The 18,031-nt window shown below is 36.4% G+C and overlaps 3 protein-coding genes across 6 annotated transcripts in view; all 3 read left to right on the top strand.

The window, feature by feature from the left end:
* LOC113112126 (ceramide synthase 2-like) overlaps positions 1–18,031 on the top strand; it is a 371,308-nt gene that overhangs the window by 270,846 nt on the left and 82,431 nt on the right. The window lies entirely within an intron of this gene.
* Positions 1,983–7,875, top strand: LOC113112240 (methyl-CpG-binding domain protein 3-like). 2 transcript variants are annotated; one of them, XM_026277673.1, is made up of 7 exons: positions 1,983–2,134; positions 3,158–3,314; positions 3,390–3,527; positions 4,073–4,163; positions 4,238–4,415; positions 6,483–6,629; positions 7,280–7,875. In XM_026277673.1, exons 1-6 carry the CDS (start codon positions 2,121–2,123, stop codon positions 6,625–6,627), a joined length of 723 nt encoding a protein of 240 aa, XP_026133458.1. In that variant the 5' UTR covers positions 1,983–2,120; the 3' UTR covers positions 6,628–6,629; positions 7,280–7,875. The 2 variants fall into 2 exon arrangements, with proteins under 2 accessions (XP_026133458.1, XP_026133456.1); XM_026277671.1 differs by having other exon boundaries at positions 2,016–2,230.
* Positions 9,285–16,730, top strand: LOC113112059 (RNA-binding protein MEX3B-like). Of its 2 annotated transcripts, none has more exons than XM_026277443.1 (3): positions 9,285–9,605; positions 10,061–10,555; positions 13,438–16,730. In XM_026277443.1, the coding sequence occupies exons 2-3, from the start codon at positions 10,105–10,107 to the stop codon at positions 14,721–14,723; spliced, it is 1,737 nt and encodes a 578-aa protein (XP_026133228.1). In that variant the 5' UTR covers positions 9,285–9,605; positions 10,061–10,104; the 3' UTR covers positions 14,724–16,730. The 2 variants fall into 2 exon arrangements, with proteins under 2 accessions (XP_026133228.1, XP_026133219.1); XM_026277434.1 differs by having other exon boundaries at positions 9,286–9,600.

The following is an 18,031-nucleotide window of genomic DNA, read 5'->3' as shown; positions in this document are numbered from 1 at the left end:
TGTGTTTGAATATCTGTGTTTACTGGCGTGATACAAACGATATCAAACCACATTTCTTAAATTGTTCAATGAGATAATACAATCAGGATTCTTTTACAGCCTTCATATTTTTCCTTTGTCTTGAAAAACCTGCATGTTCTGTTTTATAATAATATTACTAATAGTTTAACTTCTAACTGTTTTCTTGCCTTTACCTTCTTTAAGGTTTATGAAACTAAATTATCAAATGATTTGTAGAATTTTAATGATAATGAGTCTATTTTGGCACTCTTGTTGATTTTTACTTTTTATTGATTCTTTAGACTATATATAATCGAAAATTGCTTTTCACTGCTCATATAGTCTGAAACAGTGAGAATATGAAGCTCAATGACTCAAACTGAGCAAAAATATGGAATTTGCTGCAGATGTTAATAATTCTGCTGCTTGTGATGTAAATCAGTGAGATGAGCTGCTTCAGTCCAGGAAGAGTTCATCTGGAGATATTACTGACCTTATTCTGACCTTTACTTGATCACAGGCAGACAAGATTTGAGTCGAGAATCACACTAAAAGAGATTTAAACGATCAATCTGAGACAGTAGACGTGGAGGAGATCGAGTGAGAAACCGACAAATCGTATAGAAACCTCAGCGTATGAAATATGATCTCTATTCTCCAGGGTTCCCACGCTCACCGTCTGGGGAGGAGTCGGAGGTGTTGCTCTCGTTTACTTCACAGACTGGAGGGTCATCATGGACTACGTTCCCTACATCAATGGAAAGTTCAAGAAGGATGATTAGATAAAGGTTTGTCATGTTTCTCTCTATTTAAAATCTCTGGAGTTCAAGAATGATGACTTACCTCCATACACACTACTGAAGGATCTGAAAACAAAACTAAACAGATAAAATCGTATTTTGGGAACAAAGATGAAGTGACTTTGGTTCAGTGCTGTTGTCTGTTTCTTACATTGCTCTTCTTGTTCCTGTAGGTCTGTCTTGCTGTAGTTTAGATGGACTGAAGATGGAGACATCAGACTGCTCATCACTTCTAATAAACAATGTGATATTTATTTTACATCTTTCTCTCGTGATAATTTTTCAGTGTGGATCACAATCAAGAAAAGAGTAAAGTCTCAAGGTCCAAATCTAATGGTTGTAAATATGCAACGCCGGGGTGTTTTCTGTGTTTCTATAAAAAGATTCATCATTTGTTTCCACTCAGTCCTCTTGGAATAAATACACTGCGGTTCGGTTCTTGAGAAGGTCATGGTGGAGCTGAACTGTGCTGTTTAATTCTGTTGTGATGTCCATGTCATCTTAACCGTGAGTTACTGGTGATGCTTGGTAATAAATCAAAGAAAATGAGTCTGAGGTGGTTTTTATTTTTTATGATCACTGTTTTATACAAATGCATGAGTTTCCTATATATATGTGTTTTTACATTAGCATGGTTCCTATTTTGGTATCACTGATATGCATTTTATAAATGTATACATTTTTATTGTATTTTTTTTTTGAATATTTTAGTGCTTAAAATGAACACAAAAAATAGAAATATTTCCTTGGCAACTAGTTGAAATAAAAATGCATTTTAAGTGTCTTATTTTATTATTACATTTATTTAATTTATTTTTTAGATTTATTTAAATATATATATATATATATATATATATATATATATATATATATATATATATAAAACTTAAATTGGTCACTATATATAATGTCAGATATTTAATTAACTGTTTTTAACAAATTATATACTTTAAAAAATTTTTGCGTCTTTTACATGATCGGAATAAACTTTCTTGATACGGCGAGTCGATTCTGACTGAACAGAAAGATCCGATTCTACGAGTCACCTTCCATAACTCAACTTTGTTAGACAACAATCGACTACTGACCTCCCTAGAATTACAGAAAATATGTTTTCAGCTTTTTTACTTTTAAATATTTGATTTTTAATGATTTTTGTTGTATTTATCCCCTCCGCGGATGAATGAACTGCGAGTCGACTCTCGGTTCACGGAGTCTTGATTCAGATGTTCGAGCGGTGAGCGGATCGAGAGCAGCGCCAGTGCCGTCTTTAACCCTAAACATCCACAGCTTTTCCTCCAGAGATACTCCGGGAGAAACATGGAGAGGAAAAGGTGGGAGTGCTCGGCTCTCCCAAATGGTTGGAAAAGGGAAGAAGTGACCAGAAAGTCGGGCTTGTCCGCGGGGAAAAGTGATGTCTATTATTTTAGGTACTGCAGCGGGATTAGCCGGAGACCAGCGAGCCGAGACTGACAAAAAACTGCATTTATATATTAGTTAACAATCTCTATTCCGACTTCAATAGGCTAAATGAGTATTCTAGTACGTTATTATTCCAGATTAGTGTTGTTTGTCGTGAAACTAATAGAGTTTTGGCGTCTCGTGCGCGTTAGCACTGAGCGCTAATCCGCGCTAGCAGTCATGCTAACTCATTGTTTTGGTTCTGTTGATCTAGTTTAACTATTGCTCTATTCTAGTTTAAACTGAATAGAATATTTCCTTGTAGTCTGACTATTGTTTATATTCGAGTCTGCAGTATATTAATAATAAAAAAGTCTAATTTAATCGGATATCATTGGTAAGTGATGCAGCGGCTGCAAAAGCTGAATAAGGAATCTGTCATTATTAATAATCGATTATTTATTCAGAGAGTAGCTGGATGAGCCTAAATATTCAGTTTATGCAATATAGATACTATCACTTTACAGCAGTTTTTAGGGGTATTTATATTATATATCAATATACACACTGCTGTTCAAAAGTTTGGGATCAGTGAGATTTGTGATGTGTTTTAAAGAAGCCTCTTCTGCTCATCAAGGCTACATTTATTTGATCAGAAATAGAGAAAATTATTGAAATATTATTACCATTTAAAACAGATGTTTTCTATGTTAATATATATTAAAGTGTAATTTATTTCTGTGATGCAAAGCTGAATTTCCAGCATCATTCATTACTCCAGTATTCATGTATGTGTATATATATGTTTTTATTATATTTGTAACATGCAAAATGTATATGCATATCTATCTTTCTAGTTTAACACTAGAATTATTTCTAGAACATGGGTTTTGTTGGGTTGTAGCTGTTATTTTAGACAATAAGGAATATTTCTTGATCTTTCCTTTCTCTCTCAGTCCAACAGGGAAGAAGTTTCGGAGTAAACCACAGCTGGCCCGGTATCTGGGGAACTCCATGGATCTCAGCTCCTTTGATTTCCGCACGGGGAAGATGATTATGAGCAAGCTGAATAAGAACCGACAGCGGCTTCGGCACGATCCCAGTCAGAGCAAGGTACAGGCGTCCGGCCGGATGAAGCGCTCTTGTGCTGTCTGTTAGTAATGTGTGTGTCTGGATGTCTGTTTTCAGGGTAAACCGGATCTGAACACGTCACTGCCGGTCCGACAGACGGCGTCTATCTTCAAACAGCCCGTCACTAAGGTCACGAATCATCCTAGCAACAAGGTTAAGACGGACACTCAGAAAGCTGTCGAGCAGCCCAGACAGGTACACATCACATCTGCTGCAGATGTGCACTTACGAGACATTACTCTCAACTTTGGGGTCACTAAGATTTTTATAATGGTCTTTGAAAGTCTCTTCTGCTCAATGAGGCTGCATTTATTTGATTCAAAAAAATAGTGAAATTGTGAAATATTATTAGAAATTTAAATAACAGCAGTCTGTGTGAATCTGTGTTAAAGTGTAATTTATTTCTGTGATGCTCCGCTGTATTTTCAGCATCATTCCTCCAGTCTTCAGTGTCACATGATCTTCAGAAATCAGAATAATATGATGATTTACTGCTCAAGAAACATTTCTGATTATTATCAATGTTGAACACAGTTGTGCTGCACAATATTTCCGCACAAAAAAAAAAAAACTACGTTGTTTTAAGCAGATTTTCATACTTGGTCAGCAAAAAACACACCAAACTTTAATGACTGCAGCTGTCGAGCTCCAAAAATATCAAAAAGAAGCCTAAAACATCCCTCCAGTCCGTTAGATCCAGTGATGCAAACATGAAATCATCTTTGCGGTTTATTTCACAGCTGTTCTGGGAGAAGAAGCTGAGTGGACTCAACACGTATGATATCGCCGAGGAGCTGGTGAAGACCATGGATCTTCCTAAAGGAGTGCAAGGTGAGCACGGAGGAGCATCTCTCATACACACTGAATGAAGAAGTGGTTAGACTGAACGGTGTTTGAATGCGCAGGTGTGGGTCCGGGATACACGGATAAGACGCTGCTCTCGGCTCTAGCGAGCGCCCTGCACACCAGCTCGGCTCCCATCACCGGTCAGCTGTCGTCCGCGGTGGAGAAGAACCCCGGGGTCTGGCTCAACACCACACAGCCTCTGTGCAAAGCCTTCATGGTGACGGACGAAGACATCAGGTACGAGCAGACACTGTTGTAGTGAAGCAGGATCACTAGAAACTCTAGCTAAACTGGCCACTAAAGAGAAGTTTTGTCATATTATGATGAGTAAACAAAACATCTGTGTAAACGCTGTTTTCTGTGAGTTTTAATGTCACATCCAGTGTAGGTTATTACTCCCCCCCCCCCCCCCCCATCATTCAGTTACAGTCTCTGATTCGTTAAACACATTTTCTTGTTCTAATATTTAGGAGTTTTTTTTTTGTCTAATCTAGTGTAATTATAGTTTACAAAAACTATATCCATAAAAAATATAAATATTTTAGCTAGCCTAATAACATTTAAAATATATATTTTTTACTCTATTTCAGCTATTTTATTTTAGCAACATTTCTAATTTTCACTTGGTTAATAAAAACTATATAGAGAAATAATAGATTCTTATTTAGTTGGAGTTTTTTTAATTATTTTAGCACTTCAAATGAAAAATAAACTATATAGACAAGTTTAATTTGAATTACTGAAATAAAAACTAAACTACAACTAAACAAAAACTATAGACAAATGAGTTTAATCTGAAGTGCTAATATAATGAAAGGTAAACTACAATTAAATAAAAAATATAAACTATATAGACAAAAATACTTAATTTGAAGTACTAATATAAGGAAAACTAAACTAGAAAAATAAAATTATATAGACATAAAAATACTTGATTTGAAGTGCTAAAATAATGAAACTACAAATAAATAAACTATATAGACAAAAAAACTTAATTTGAAGTGCTAAAATAACTAAACTAAAAAAATAAAACTATATAGACATAAAAATACTTGATTTGAAGTGCTAAAATAACTAAACTACAAATAAATAAAAACTATATAGACATAAAAATACTTGATTTGTAGTGCTAAAATAACTAAACTACAAATAAATAAAAACTATATAGACATAAAAATACTTGATTTGTAGTGCTAAAATAACTAAACTACAAATAAATAAAAACTATATAGACATAAAAATACTTGATTTGTAGTGCTAAAATAACTAAACTTCAAATAAATAAAAACTATATAGACATAAAAATACTTGATTTGAAGTGCTAAAATAATAACTAAACTACAAATAAATAAAAACTATATAGACATAAAAATACTTGATTTGTAGTGCTAAAATAACTAAACTACAAATAAATAAAAACTATATAGACATAAAAATACTTGATTTGTAGTGCTAAAATAACTAAACTACAAATAAATAAAAACTATATAGACATAAAAATACTTGATTTGTAGTGCTAAAATAACTAAACTACAAATAAATAAAAACTATATAGACATAAAAATACTTGATTTGTAGTGCTAAAATAACTAAACTACAAATAAATAAAAACTATATAGACATAAAAATACTTGATTTGTAGTGCTAAAATAACTAAACTACAAATAAATAAAAACTATATAGACATAAAAATACTTGATTTGAAGTGCTAAAATAATAACTAAACTACAAATAAATAAAAACTATATAGACATAAAAATACTTGATTTGTAGTGCTAAAATAACTAAACTACAAATAAATAAAAACTATATAGACATAAAAATACTTGATTTGAAGTGCTAAAATAATAACTAAACTACAAATAAATAAAAAACAATATCTATATAGACAAATACGTTTAATATGAAGTGCTGAAATAATGAAAGCTAAACTAAAATTAAATAAAAAAATATATATAGACAAAAATTTTTTATTTGAAGTGCTTAAATCAAAACCAACCTACAAATAACAAAAAAACTATATAAAGTTTAATTTTAAGTTACCTAAATAACAAAGTTGACAGAAAAAAAATTACGAAAACCCATTAAAATGAGTAATATTTTTACCAAAAAAAAGTGAAAACTGCAGTGTAATACAGATCATTAGTAGTATATCAGAAATAGGACTGGTCTGACCTGATGTCTCGAGGGGTTCCTGTGCTTTTGGATGATTTTAGCTCCAGTTTGTCACAGTAGAATAATAAAGGTTTAGTGAAGATGAGCGGTATCTGAATGCTTGATTGAGACGCTCTGCGTGGTCCACAGGAAGCAGGAGGATCTGGTGTACAGCGTGAGGAAGAGGCTGGAGGAAGCGCTCATGGCAGACATGCTCGCACACATCGAGGAAGTCTCCACTGAGTCCAGATCTCTGAAGGAAGAGTCCAGCGACGAGGAAACGGAGTCCGTTTAGCTGTAAGAGAAAGACTGATGATTCTTCATTTAACCAGGAGAAATAACCACTTTATTAACTACACTCTTTCTTTAAATACTGTTTTTGAACGATACATTTTATTTATTTTTTTCAGTTTAGGGCATTTGGGACTTAAATGCATACGATATTAAGGAAAAATCTAATTTGCAGTTATGCTTAGAACAAAATAAGCATATTTTTTATTAATTTGATATTTATGTGTACTATAAAAAAAAAAAAAGTTTTTCTATTTTGCCAAATCATAGTCTCTCATGAGTTTTTATACAATGTTACAAATACACGTAGTATCTCGGGAACATTTTGGTTTGTGATAACTGGAACAAATAAGCTGCTCAATTTCTTTTCTGGTAAGTGCATTAAATATCAGAAAAATCCCCTTTGCAATCATCTTCAAAACAAGCATATTTTTTGTTAATTTGGTGTATGTGTATTCAGAAATTATGCGTTTTTAGTTGTTTCCCCAATGCTGCTGTGGTTAATCTCAGATCAAGCGTTTCAGAAAACAGATTGTGAGCTAATGCAACCGTGCTTTAAACTATAACTTCAAGGCTATGATCAGATCTTTATTGAAGGCCATGTAACGCTTTGAAGAAGATCTTTGATAGTAATGCGTTCGTCTCTGTGTCTGCAGGAATGAGATCGATCTGGACCACGGTTTTCTTCCTCCTCAGACCCAAAGACTTGAGCTGATCTCTATGCAGAAACTCTCCTGCTGTGAATCTTTGTTTTACTCTAACATTTTATAAAACTAAACTCACTGTTTTCCTGGCTTTTCTGTATTTGTGTACAGTGCCTTTAATGTTTGGCTCCATCATGTCCGTGAGGTTTGGGTTTGTCCACAAGTCCAGGTTGTTTTCTTTTATTCAGGCATCATAAGTTAAGTTTTGCACTTGTCTTTTTTTTTATATATATATATATATATATATATATATATATTTACAAACGAAAACCATGTTTTTATGAACGATTATGGAAATAATCTATTAGTACATATTGGTTTGCAATGGCTGGTACAAACAAGGTGCTCGATTCTTCCTGGTTGCTTTCTGTTTTAGCTTTTGTTACAGTGCTATTTGATATAATATGTGTCTCTGGATTACAAAAGCAGTCTTGAGTCTCTGGGATATATTTGTAGTAATAGCCAGCAATACATTGTATGGGTCACAATTAATCATTTTTCTTTTATGCCAAAAATCATTAGGATATTAAGTAAAAATCATGTTCCATGAAGATATTTAGTAAATCTCCTACTGTAAATATCAAAACTTAATGTTTGATTAGTAATATGCATTGCTAAGAGCTTAATTTGAACAACTTTAAAGATGAATTTCTCAATATTTAGATTTTTTTGCTCCCTCAGATTCCAGATTTTCAAATAGTTGCATCTCAAACAAATATTGTCCTCCGAACAAACCACACATCAATGGAGAGATGATTTATTCAGCTTCAGATGATGCATACATCTCAATTTTGACACTTAAGACTTCAGGTTTTGTGCTCCAGGGTCACATATAAGCTCTTACATTGGTGCTTTTAGGTTTTTGTATTCATGAATCTATCCATGCATGGCTGATATCAGTGAATATTGGAAGAAATGGACAGTTTTCCAATATTTGTGGAGTTATATTTCAATGACATGAGATTGGATCAAGCTGTTTGTGTTGCTGTATGAAGTTGGTACATGTGTCATTATTCACTGATGCATCATGGGATATTATTATGGACTGAACACTTACAGCACAGAAATCTGCAGGATATGCATCTGTTCATCCAGTGTTTGTTCGGTCAGTAGATGGCTTGTTTTTCATTTACACTAATTCTTCACATACCCAGGATTGAATTTAATATATGACTGACTCATACCTTGACTTTATTTTGTTTTCCCGTCACGAATGATTGCACTGTGCAGTCGTATTTGAGAAAAGCAGGAGAGGTGTTTGTGTGTTGCCCTTTATTTGCAAGAAATCTTAGATATTTTTGAGTATACAAACCTTGTAGCGGAGAGAGACATTATTTTGTAAACTTGGAAAATAAAAGACTTTCAACAAATGTCAACATATTCATTTTTTTCTTTTAATGCAAATATCAGCATTTGATAAAAAAACAACAAAAAGCTAATGTTGAGTCTCAAACCTTTTTCACCAATTAATGTTCATATTTAAATATTTACAAATGTAGTAGTTTTTATCAAATATTTGTGATATAAATAGTAAATATATTCATGGATTTATATATTTATATATATATATATATATAGTAGTCAACATTTGAAGTGGATCAAAAGCTTTAAATACCATTAAATAAAATGTTTATTAATACATACATATGCTTTTCTATATAGATGTTTTAAAACTAATTTAATAGTCAATAGTTAAACATTTTTATAAAATAAACTTGAAGGACTCAGATATAATTTTATTAATGAAAAAATATATATCTATAAACGGAATCATTAAAATTATATAAATTGAGTTTATACAGGCTAATTATAATGGAAATATATTATTGTAATAAGCATTTACTTGTAAAGAAATAATCGGAACAGAAGCGCAGCACGTGGCCTTTGAACCCTTTGTTGTGCGCCGGGTGACGTCAGCGCGGGGAGAGAGAGAGAGAGAGAGAGAGAGAGAGAGAGAGAGACACAGCACAGCACAGCACACACAGACAGACAAAGACGGCGGACCGGGAGAACGCGCTATTAACCCTCTCTAGCGTTCCAAGCGTGAACACAACCGGTGAAACAATGATCAGACCGCGCGCGTGAGCGGTGCCGAGGCGGGACGCGTGATTCCAACGCGCGCCGGAGTTTGATTTTGACCGCGAATGCTTTTAAAACGAGTCTTTACCTTCAACGCCCCCAAACACTTAGCAGCTCCGCTAGCGGCTAGCCGTCATCACATCTCCCTCATCCGCCAGAAAACAGCAGACACGAGCGGCGCGGGAACACGTGAGGTGAGGTAACTTACTGCCACTGTATTTACCGCTTGTCCGTGCTAGCTTCTTGTCTGCCGGTTTCCGTTAACGCCCGGGATTGTCCGCGTGGTGCGCGGATGAGATCTACAAACAAAGGCGACAATGTGACTGATCGTCTCCGGTTAGCAGCGCGGCTAACAACACTTCACTTTCAACTCTAATATCTCCGTTTAAACTCACGATTCAACCGATCGGGAGCCGCGGACGCGTGTGTCAAGCTCCCGCCGCGAGCTCTGCGTAATAACGGCCACTTTACCCGCGCTTTGTGAGGCTAAAGAGCGGCTGAAACAAAGACAAAAGGGACGCGACACATGGAGTGTTAGGAAACAAGAAGCACACTCGCTTTAGCGCACTGTAGTGTGCACTTAGAAGCGTTTCTAGATGGTTTGTGGTTACTTCTCAATGTGTTTGATTGTTTTCATTGTGTCTTTTCTTCTAGGAAGCGCGCTCGGTTCGGTGTCTGATGCGCACGCGGGGACGACTATGCCTAGCCCGTTGTTTCACCCTGACATCATGGATCACGAGATGGTTGTGAGCAGCACCGGACCGTCCGGCGGGGTCACCGAGCACGAGCCCCGGGGCGAGGACCGTCAGGAGGCGCTGCGCTTCGCTCTGGATCAGCTGTCACTCATAACGATGGACGAGGTCGACTGTCTGGACGGGACCGCGCCCGGTGAGAACTGTAACGGAGGAGGAGGATACGTCGACCTGCAGATCCTCGATCACACCAACGGCTCCCGGGAATCACCCGACTCCTGCTCGCCTTCCCCGGAGTACTACGGCTCGGGAGGCGGCGGCGGATACCACATGGCCGGCCCGCACTCCTCCATCCTCGGGGAACAAAGCTCGGTGCTCCGCAAGAGGAGCGTCAACATGACCGAGTGCGTCCCGGTGCCCACGTCAGAGCATGTGGCCGAGATCGTCGGCAGACAAGGTAACTCGACTTTAATATTCACCTAAACATCATAAACAATAATATAACATGCTTCTGGTTACGATTCTTTGTGATCCACGAGATGATAAACAAATACAGAGTAGAAAAATAAGTGAGTGTTTTAATATTATGTTTTGAGAGATGATAAACAATAAATGCAAAGCATTTGAACAATTGTAAAGCATTGCATATAGTTATTTGTGATCAAATATGAACATTTTAAAACCATGTCCCAAAAAATCCAATGCATTCGAACAATAGGAAATCATCGCGAGTATTTATGTGCCCTCAAAATACGAAATCATGTTCTTAAAAGATAGATAAATGCACTGCATTTGAACAATATGAAAGCACTTTGCGTGCAAAATATGAAAATTTAATGATCTTAGTTTCAAGGAGAATGAATGCAATGTATTTGAACAATAGAAATGATTTCAAGTACTTTTTCCGTGATCGATTTTAGTGTTTTAATATTATGTTCCAACAAATGCAACGCAAATTGTTCTTAAGATAAATAAATGCAGTGCATTTGAACAATATAAAAGCATTTACCTGCAAAACATGGAAATGTTATACAATTCTTTTTCAAGCGTCATAAACAATGAATGCAATGCATTTGAATAAAGTTATTTGCGTGCAAAATATTAACTAGTGTTCCAAAATGTGGAAAACGACGAATGCAGGTGAACAAAAATAAGCATAACCTGACTGAGATCAGTCATGTGACATTGTTTACTAGCCAATTGCATTGAAAATGTTATTGTTTACCTGAATTCTTTGTTTGTTGAGATCATCAGGAGTGAATTGCATTGGAGCAATATGAAAATCGTCGCTTTAATAGTCTTGAGATTGCATGCAAAAGCTGTGATTTGAATATTCACTCCCACTTTCTGTTCCTAGACATCATAAACAAAGCAATGCAGTGTATCAGAACAATAAGCGCACTTTCTGAGCAGAAGTGAGCAGCCAGCTGCATTGTGCTTCTGCTGTTGTTGTTCTGGCACGCATGCATGGGTGTTTTCGTGCTTTTTGACGTTTAGACGGATTTTTGTCCTTCATGAACATCAGTGGTGTGGATGTGGGGGTGCAGGAGGGGTTTGGGAGGGGGTCTGTCGCTCTAAACCAGACAATAGAGACTCGCATCGACCGCTGCGGCTTCACTGGCCTCCCGCCCATCTCGCTGTCTGCTAATTATCGATCTCTGATTGCATTTCGTTCAGGATCCGGAGTGTTACATGAACGCGCAGGGGTCATGTGAGGATATGAGTTATACAAGTATAAAGGCACGGGGGCGCGCACTACGGCTCTCTGCGCGGCGCATTTCAGCTCCAATGGACTTGTGTGTTACAAACCCGTGAGAAATAATCTCCATTGATCGCGTTCCTGTAAAACAATCGTGATTTCTGCGAGCTTTGGCTGCCGCGGCATTGTTCTCTTTGTTTGAAATGCCATGTGTTCTGCCTCCCGTGATGACGTCACAGAGCGCGCGTCCATTGGCTGAATGAAGTGACCCGGATTTAAAGGAACAGTGCACCTCTGTCCGGCCGCACACTGACAAAAACAGCCGATGAATAAATAAAACATCTTTATTATCAATGCACGGGTACATTTTGAAGCATTTATAATGGTATACTTGCAGGCTTTATGTAACCTGGTTATAAGCTTGTATGATAGTCACAGAAAGTGCCACTATTATTGAATTTAATTAATTTATCGTAGTTATTGTATTCAAGTATGTGCCAAAATATTCAACCTTTTTAAAATCCATGTAGTTTTAATTAATTTCCTCAGAAACTATAGCATGCTACTACTGGAACAACTTTTTGCATTATAACAACAAAGTAAATTGATTAATTAAAAATATTATACTTGCAGATATTAGAAACTCATTTATTTATTTGGGTAAAGACTTGTATAATAATAATGTATGATAATGGCTATTTAATTTGAATGTAATAATTTTTTTTTTTACATATGTCTGTCATTTTCCACTCAAACTTTCATTAAAATGTAGTGACAAGAATTTTATAGCTAGAGATATACCACGCTGTGTCTGAATTCTTTTACATAATTTTATTTCATTTTATTACAATATCAATAATTATACATTTACATTTGTCTGTCATCTTTTCTCTGTTTATAATTTCATATATAACTGTAGCAGATTCCCAAGTTTTAAAATTAAAAAAGTAAATAAAATAACTGTTAAAATGTTTTTTTAAATATATTAGAAACTAGGTATTTATTTGTTTGTGCATTTAAATAATCGTGAAAGTCAGTATAATTGATTTTAATAAAATATTGGAATTAATATATTCAATAAATTAAGTATGCCAGTCATAATTTGCATTTTACTTTTTTATTCAACCTTTCGCTTTTGCTAGTTCATTTTCAGTGGTCCTGTTGTCACAAATCATTTTTAAAAAGTACAGATATATAACATGTTGTCCTTCATTTAAAATTAGCAAACTATAAAATAAAATAAAAAATCTAATATTAGAATCAATGCTATGTTTATTTTGGTAAACACTTAAGATAATCAAAGATTTGTTAATAGTATTATCGACTAATTATTATCATTACATGTCAAAATAATGTTTACGTTTACATGTGCCATAATTTGCCTTTACTTTTTAATAAACTTTTTTTGCCCTTGCTACTTCATTTAAACTTTCCTGTGGTAGTACAATAGACCATTTCATGTCTCAACTCATTAAAATAATTTTAATCAATGTGTGCATTAGTTAAAAATGGTGTAATTTTATCGTAACTAGTATTAAAGCATGATAATACCGAAACCATTTAAATTATGCATTACAATATATATTTTTTTTCAGTTGTCGAATGTTTATTTTCTTAATGTTTTCTCTTGTTTTTTGCAGGTTGCAAGATTAAAGCTTTGCGTGCGAAAACAAACACCTACATCAAAACCCCCGTGAGAGGAGAAGAACCCGTGTTCATCGTGACGGGCCGCCGCGAGGATGTGGAAATGGCCAAACGCGAGATCATCTCAGCAGCCGAGCATTTCTCCATGATACGCGCCTCGCGCTGCAAAGCCGGCGCAAACGGCCCCGGATCGAGCGGCTCGCTTCCCGGACCTCCCAACCTCCCGGGACAGACCACCATCCAGGTGCGCGTTCCCTACCGCGTCGTGGGCCTAGTGGTGGGACCCAAAGGAGCCACGATCAAACGCATCCAGCAGCAGACGCACACCTACATCGTGACACCGAGCCGCGAGAAAGACCCCGTGTTCGAGGTCACAGGAATGCCAGAGAACGTCGACCGAGCGCGAGAAGAAATCGAAACGCACATCACGCTGCGCACCGGCGCCTTCGTCGACCTCCAAACCGAAAATGACTTTCACAACAACGGGACGGATGTGAGTTTAGAGGGTCTCGGGTCTCTCGGTTTAAGCGGCGCGCTGTGGTCGCGTGCGACTCATTCAGCACCTCCGTCGCAGAAGCACCATTCGACACGCAAGATGTCTTCCGAATCGTTCTCGGCGACTCGACGGGTGGCAGACGGCAGCGGGAGCCCCACGAGCCCCTTTAGCACTAGCAGTGCCGGCGGGAGCTTCTCCTTCACAGGCGATTCGACTCCGAGCTTGCCTGCGACGTCAGAAGATTTGGGTTTTGAATTTGGCGCTGCGAATATATGGGCGCCGTTTCTAAATGGTGCGAAGCAGCAGCCAGCGCCACTGCAGACGGTCCGTCGCAACAGCAGCGGTCTCAGTGGCGGAGCCATAACCCCACGCCTCTCGCCCGACCCAGATCACCCGCTCGCCCGCCGGGCCCAAAGCGACCCTCTCAGTGCACTCTCCTGGCTCCAGACGGCCGCCGGCGGCAGCAGCAGCGCTGGAAGCAGCACCGGATACTCTTCCTGCTCGGCGTCGTCGCTCCCGGGTGGCTCGCCAACTGATTCAGAAGGCGGCGGAAGCGGAGGTGGAATCGCATCCACTATGTTAGGACGCCTCAAAGCGGGTGGCCTGGCCGGGATGGTGTCGCGGGACTGTTTTGTGTGCTGCGAGAGCGAGGTGACCGCTGCACTCGTCCCATGCGGCCACAACCTCTTCTGCATGGATTGCGCCGGGCAGATTTGCCAGTCGCAGGATCCCGAGTGTCCTGTTTGCCACACTCCTGCCACGCAGTGCATCCGCATCTTCTCTTAAACGAAGACTGCCTTGAGTAATTATTAGAAATGACACTATTCTGATTTATTGACAGTAATAATAATAATAACAATAACAACAGTGACTGTATTACACACTCAAGTACTTGTAAGACTGCGTCTTGTCTTCAGCCATTCATATTCGGTGGGTTATTCTTCCATCATGCTTCCGACTTTTTCTACTCAACTTTTACGCTGCACTTTTTTCTAATGGTTTTTTCTTCGTGTTGCCGATGCAGTCATTTTTTTAAATTATTTTTTTTGTTTAGTTTTTTTATGCGAAAGCTGCGCTCATTTAGACCAAAACATGAGATACTTCTGTTTTATTATCGAACACATAATATTTATACGAATCGATATGCGACGATTCTAGTGGATGTAGGATCTGAAATAGCTAGAATAGTCCATGTTATGAATATCATTACCGTGAATTTTCTCGTTTGCCACACTACCTTAAAACATTCACGTGTCGGTTCATTCCTGCACTCCAGAAACAGGGTTGCTAGTATTTACAGAGGAGCTTTTATCTGTTACGATTTTTTTTAAATCAAATCGCATACTGAATAATCTTTCGAATGTTTAGTCGTGATTGTGTGCGAGAGCGACTGTGACACAGAAATGTATTTAGCTGGAGTTTGCATCTGTCTTCCGGCCCTTTCGTTTACGATCGCACTTAGCTCCCCATCCGCTGCCTACGAATGAATCTGTAGCCCCGCCCAACGGTTTTTACGCGGCAAGCCATGCTTTCACACTCTAAAGGGCTTCTGGTTCCACACTACACTTCAGGTCGTCCTAATAAACAGGATGCTAGTCCGCGTGGCAGCTAAATCACCAGGGCTTCCGTACGATTTAGCACAAGCCGTTTTTTCCTCGAACGTGAGGGACTCTGACGTCTTAACGAGTGAGAATGTGTTTTGGTTTGTACAGGTTTCTTTCTCTAGACACTCGTTTAGACCTTTCTTTGGCGTGTCGAAAATTAAACGTGCCAGGATTCGAGCGCTAACGGTGCCTTGGTGGTGAAACTCGCGGCCGGGAACGAAGATTGTGATGTAAACTCTCTCCGCTCTTCCAGTTTTAGTGATTTGTACGGAGAGCCGTGTCGAATCTGAGCCGCTCGTTTTCTTCTTTTCATCCCCAGACTTCGTTAAAAGCAGCGTTTAGTTAGTGTAACAGGCTGAAAGGTACAAGAAGCTAGTGGTTTTTTCGGTTGTGTGTATGTGAAATGTTTTGGTTGTGGCGATGAAGGTCATGTGAGTAGTGAAGAGTCGGATTGAAGTCGAACGGTTTCCTTTTCTTTTCTTTTTTCTTTCCTCAAACAGGGTTTGCTGAGGACGATCCCAGGCGGTTTTGCGTTAGAACGACGTCAGACGCTGTTTTCCCATGATGCATTTGTGCCCTAAACTCGCTCTGCTTTTACTTCCGCTTTAATTCCTTTCTTACGCAGAACCAAAAGCAATTTCAATAACCGAATTTCAGGCCTAATTGTAAATATCCTCAATACAATCATTGCAATTAGTTTTCAAACGTATGACGTAAAAGGTTAATGTAGTTTTTAAAACGCGTATCGTTATTTGTAAGTTAAACTCTCTGCATGTCTTGAAGCCGCGAGGCATTAGCTAATAATTTTCTAAAAAGGAAAACACACAAAAAAACTTTTTTACACATTTTATTTTTACAATTTCTTTGCTTATCTTGACAAATATCCCAGATTATAATGTGACCCTTTTATTACAGCAAATTTATCTTTATTTTCCATATTTCTGTTTCCTGTGTACAACATATAGGCAATTTATAACAAAATGAGAAAAAATTATTGAAGAAAATTTAAAATTGAAATATATTTTATTTGAAAGTTTATGGACCTTTTAACCGTGAGCTGGAACAATTGTATACACGTATAATTTGAGCTGACTTGACGGTTATAAGAAATGTATCAAGAGTTTTATTTTTTATGCTTCTTTAATAAAATCTTGTTTTGGTTTTTGTTTTTGTACTGTAAAACAATAAACCTTTGTGTCCGTGTCTTCATTTCTGTAATATTAAAGCTTTGTTGAATGCATTAAGACAGAACGATGTTAAACATGTTAGTGTTGTTTTCATAACCATTTAACGTTAACGTCTTTTAATAACGTTCCCTAGTTTGTGAGGTAAAACTTGCAGGGTTATTATAGCTAACTAAAACCAAAACCATGAAATTACTTTTGTAACTTGAATTTTAATTATAAAACTTATTTTATTTCAGCTAGTTGCCACAGAATTTCTTAAAATTAATTACTAGTTAAAGTAAAACTTTTTTTAGTTTTAATAATGTTTTGTCTTTTTTTATTAGTTTTTTTTAAACGTCTATTTAGTTTGTGTTCATTTTTTCAGTTTCATTAATTTTAGTACTTTCATTGCTTGAAATTTCATTGCTTTTATTATTATTATTATTATATTAATCTGATATCCTAGGTTGTTAATGACACAGCTTACACTAGTTTTTTTTATATAAAAAATTACATCTTTTCTGCTTGGTGCAGTTTTTCTTCTACTGTAGGAGCTTTATTCTAACCATGACATGGCATTTTTAACAGCATTTAATTATTTACGTTTATTTTAATGTATGTATTTCTGAAAATGTTCATGTAAAACATTTGATAAAAAATACAATAAAATAGTGATTATGTAATGTACTTGAAACCATCATAAACAATTTTGAACAAAATCAAAAAAAAATGTTTTAAATGTTTTAAAGAATCAGAATCTTTCAAGAGTATCACTTCAGAAGAGTCTTTAAAATGTAGAATATTTAGAACATTCTTCAGATCAGTCATTTTTCATGACGCCACTTTCTGAATTAAACGAAACACGATCATGTGAGGTTTTTGGATGAATAGGGTCACATTTTACAATAAGGTTCAAAACCTTCATGATCCAACAATGAACATTTATTAATCTAGGTCAATGTTGATTTATAGATATACTATAGTGCTGTTTACCTATGATGGTTAATTTTATTATAAGTATTAATATAAACAATAATAGATTGCTTGACAAAAAGGACAATGTTTTTTTTTTAAAGAAACTTATCTGACCAATAATTGTTGTTTTTTCAACATATTTTGACTTTGGAAATGCTTTAAAAAAATTATATTAATATAACAATAATTTTTATTAAAATTAACCACATAAAAATATTGAAATATGATTTAAATAATTGAAATAATATAAAAAATATTTAAATACATTTTCCAATATTTTGGCTTTGGAAGCACTGGTTTCCCACTTCTTTATTTAATTTTTTAATGGCTAATGCAATTGACAAAAAAA

The sequence above is a fragment of the Carassius auratus genome, chromosome 2, assembly GCF_003368295.1.
Source record: "Carassius auratus strain Wakin chromosome 2, ASM336829v1, whole genome shotgun sequence".
Lineage (NCBI taxonomy): Eukaryota > Metazoa > Chordata > Actinopteri > Cypriniformes > Cyprinidae > Carassius > Carassius auratus.
The sequence above is the reverse complement of the archived record's forward strand: the minus strand, read 5'-3'. Positions and strand labels throughout refer to the sequence as shown.

Excerpts from the sequence above, each read along its gene's own strand:
- LOC113112059 (XM_026277443.1), top strand. The coding sequence starts at position 10,105 with ATGCCTAGCCCGTTGTTTCACCCTGACATCATGGATCACGAGATGGTT. Across the intron at positions 10,556-13,437 it reads CGAGATCGTCGGCAGACAAG|GTTGCAAGATTAAAGCTTTG; the intron begins GTAACTCGACTT and ends TGTTTTTTGCAG.
- LOC113112240 (XM_026277671.1), top strand. The coding sequence starts at position 2,121 with ATGGAGAGGAAAAGGTGGGAGTGCTCGGCTCTCCCAAATGGTTGGAAA. Across the intron at positions 3,315-3,389 it reads ACGATCCCAGTCAGAGCAAG|GGTAAACCGGATCTGAACAC; the intron begins GTACAGGCGTCC and ends GTCTGTTTTCAG. Across the intron at positions 3,528-4,072 it reads CTGTCGAGCAGCCCAGACAG|CTGTTCTGGGAGAAGAAGCT; the intron begins GTACACATCACA and ends TTTATTTCACAG.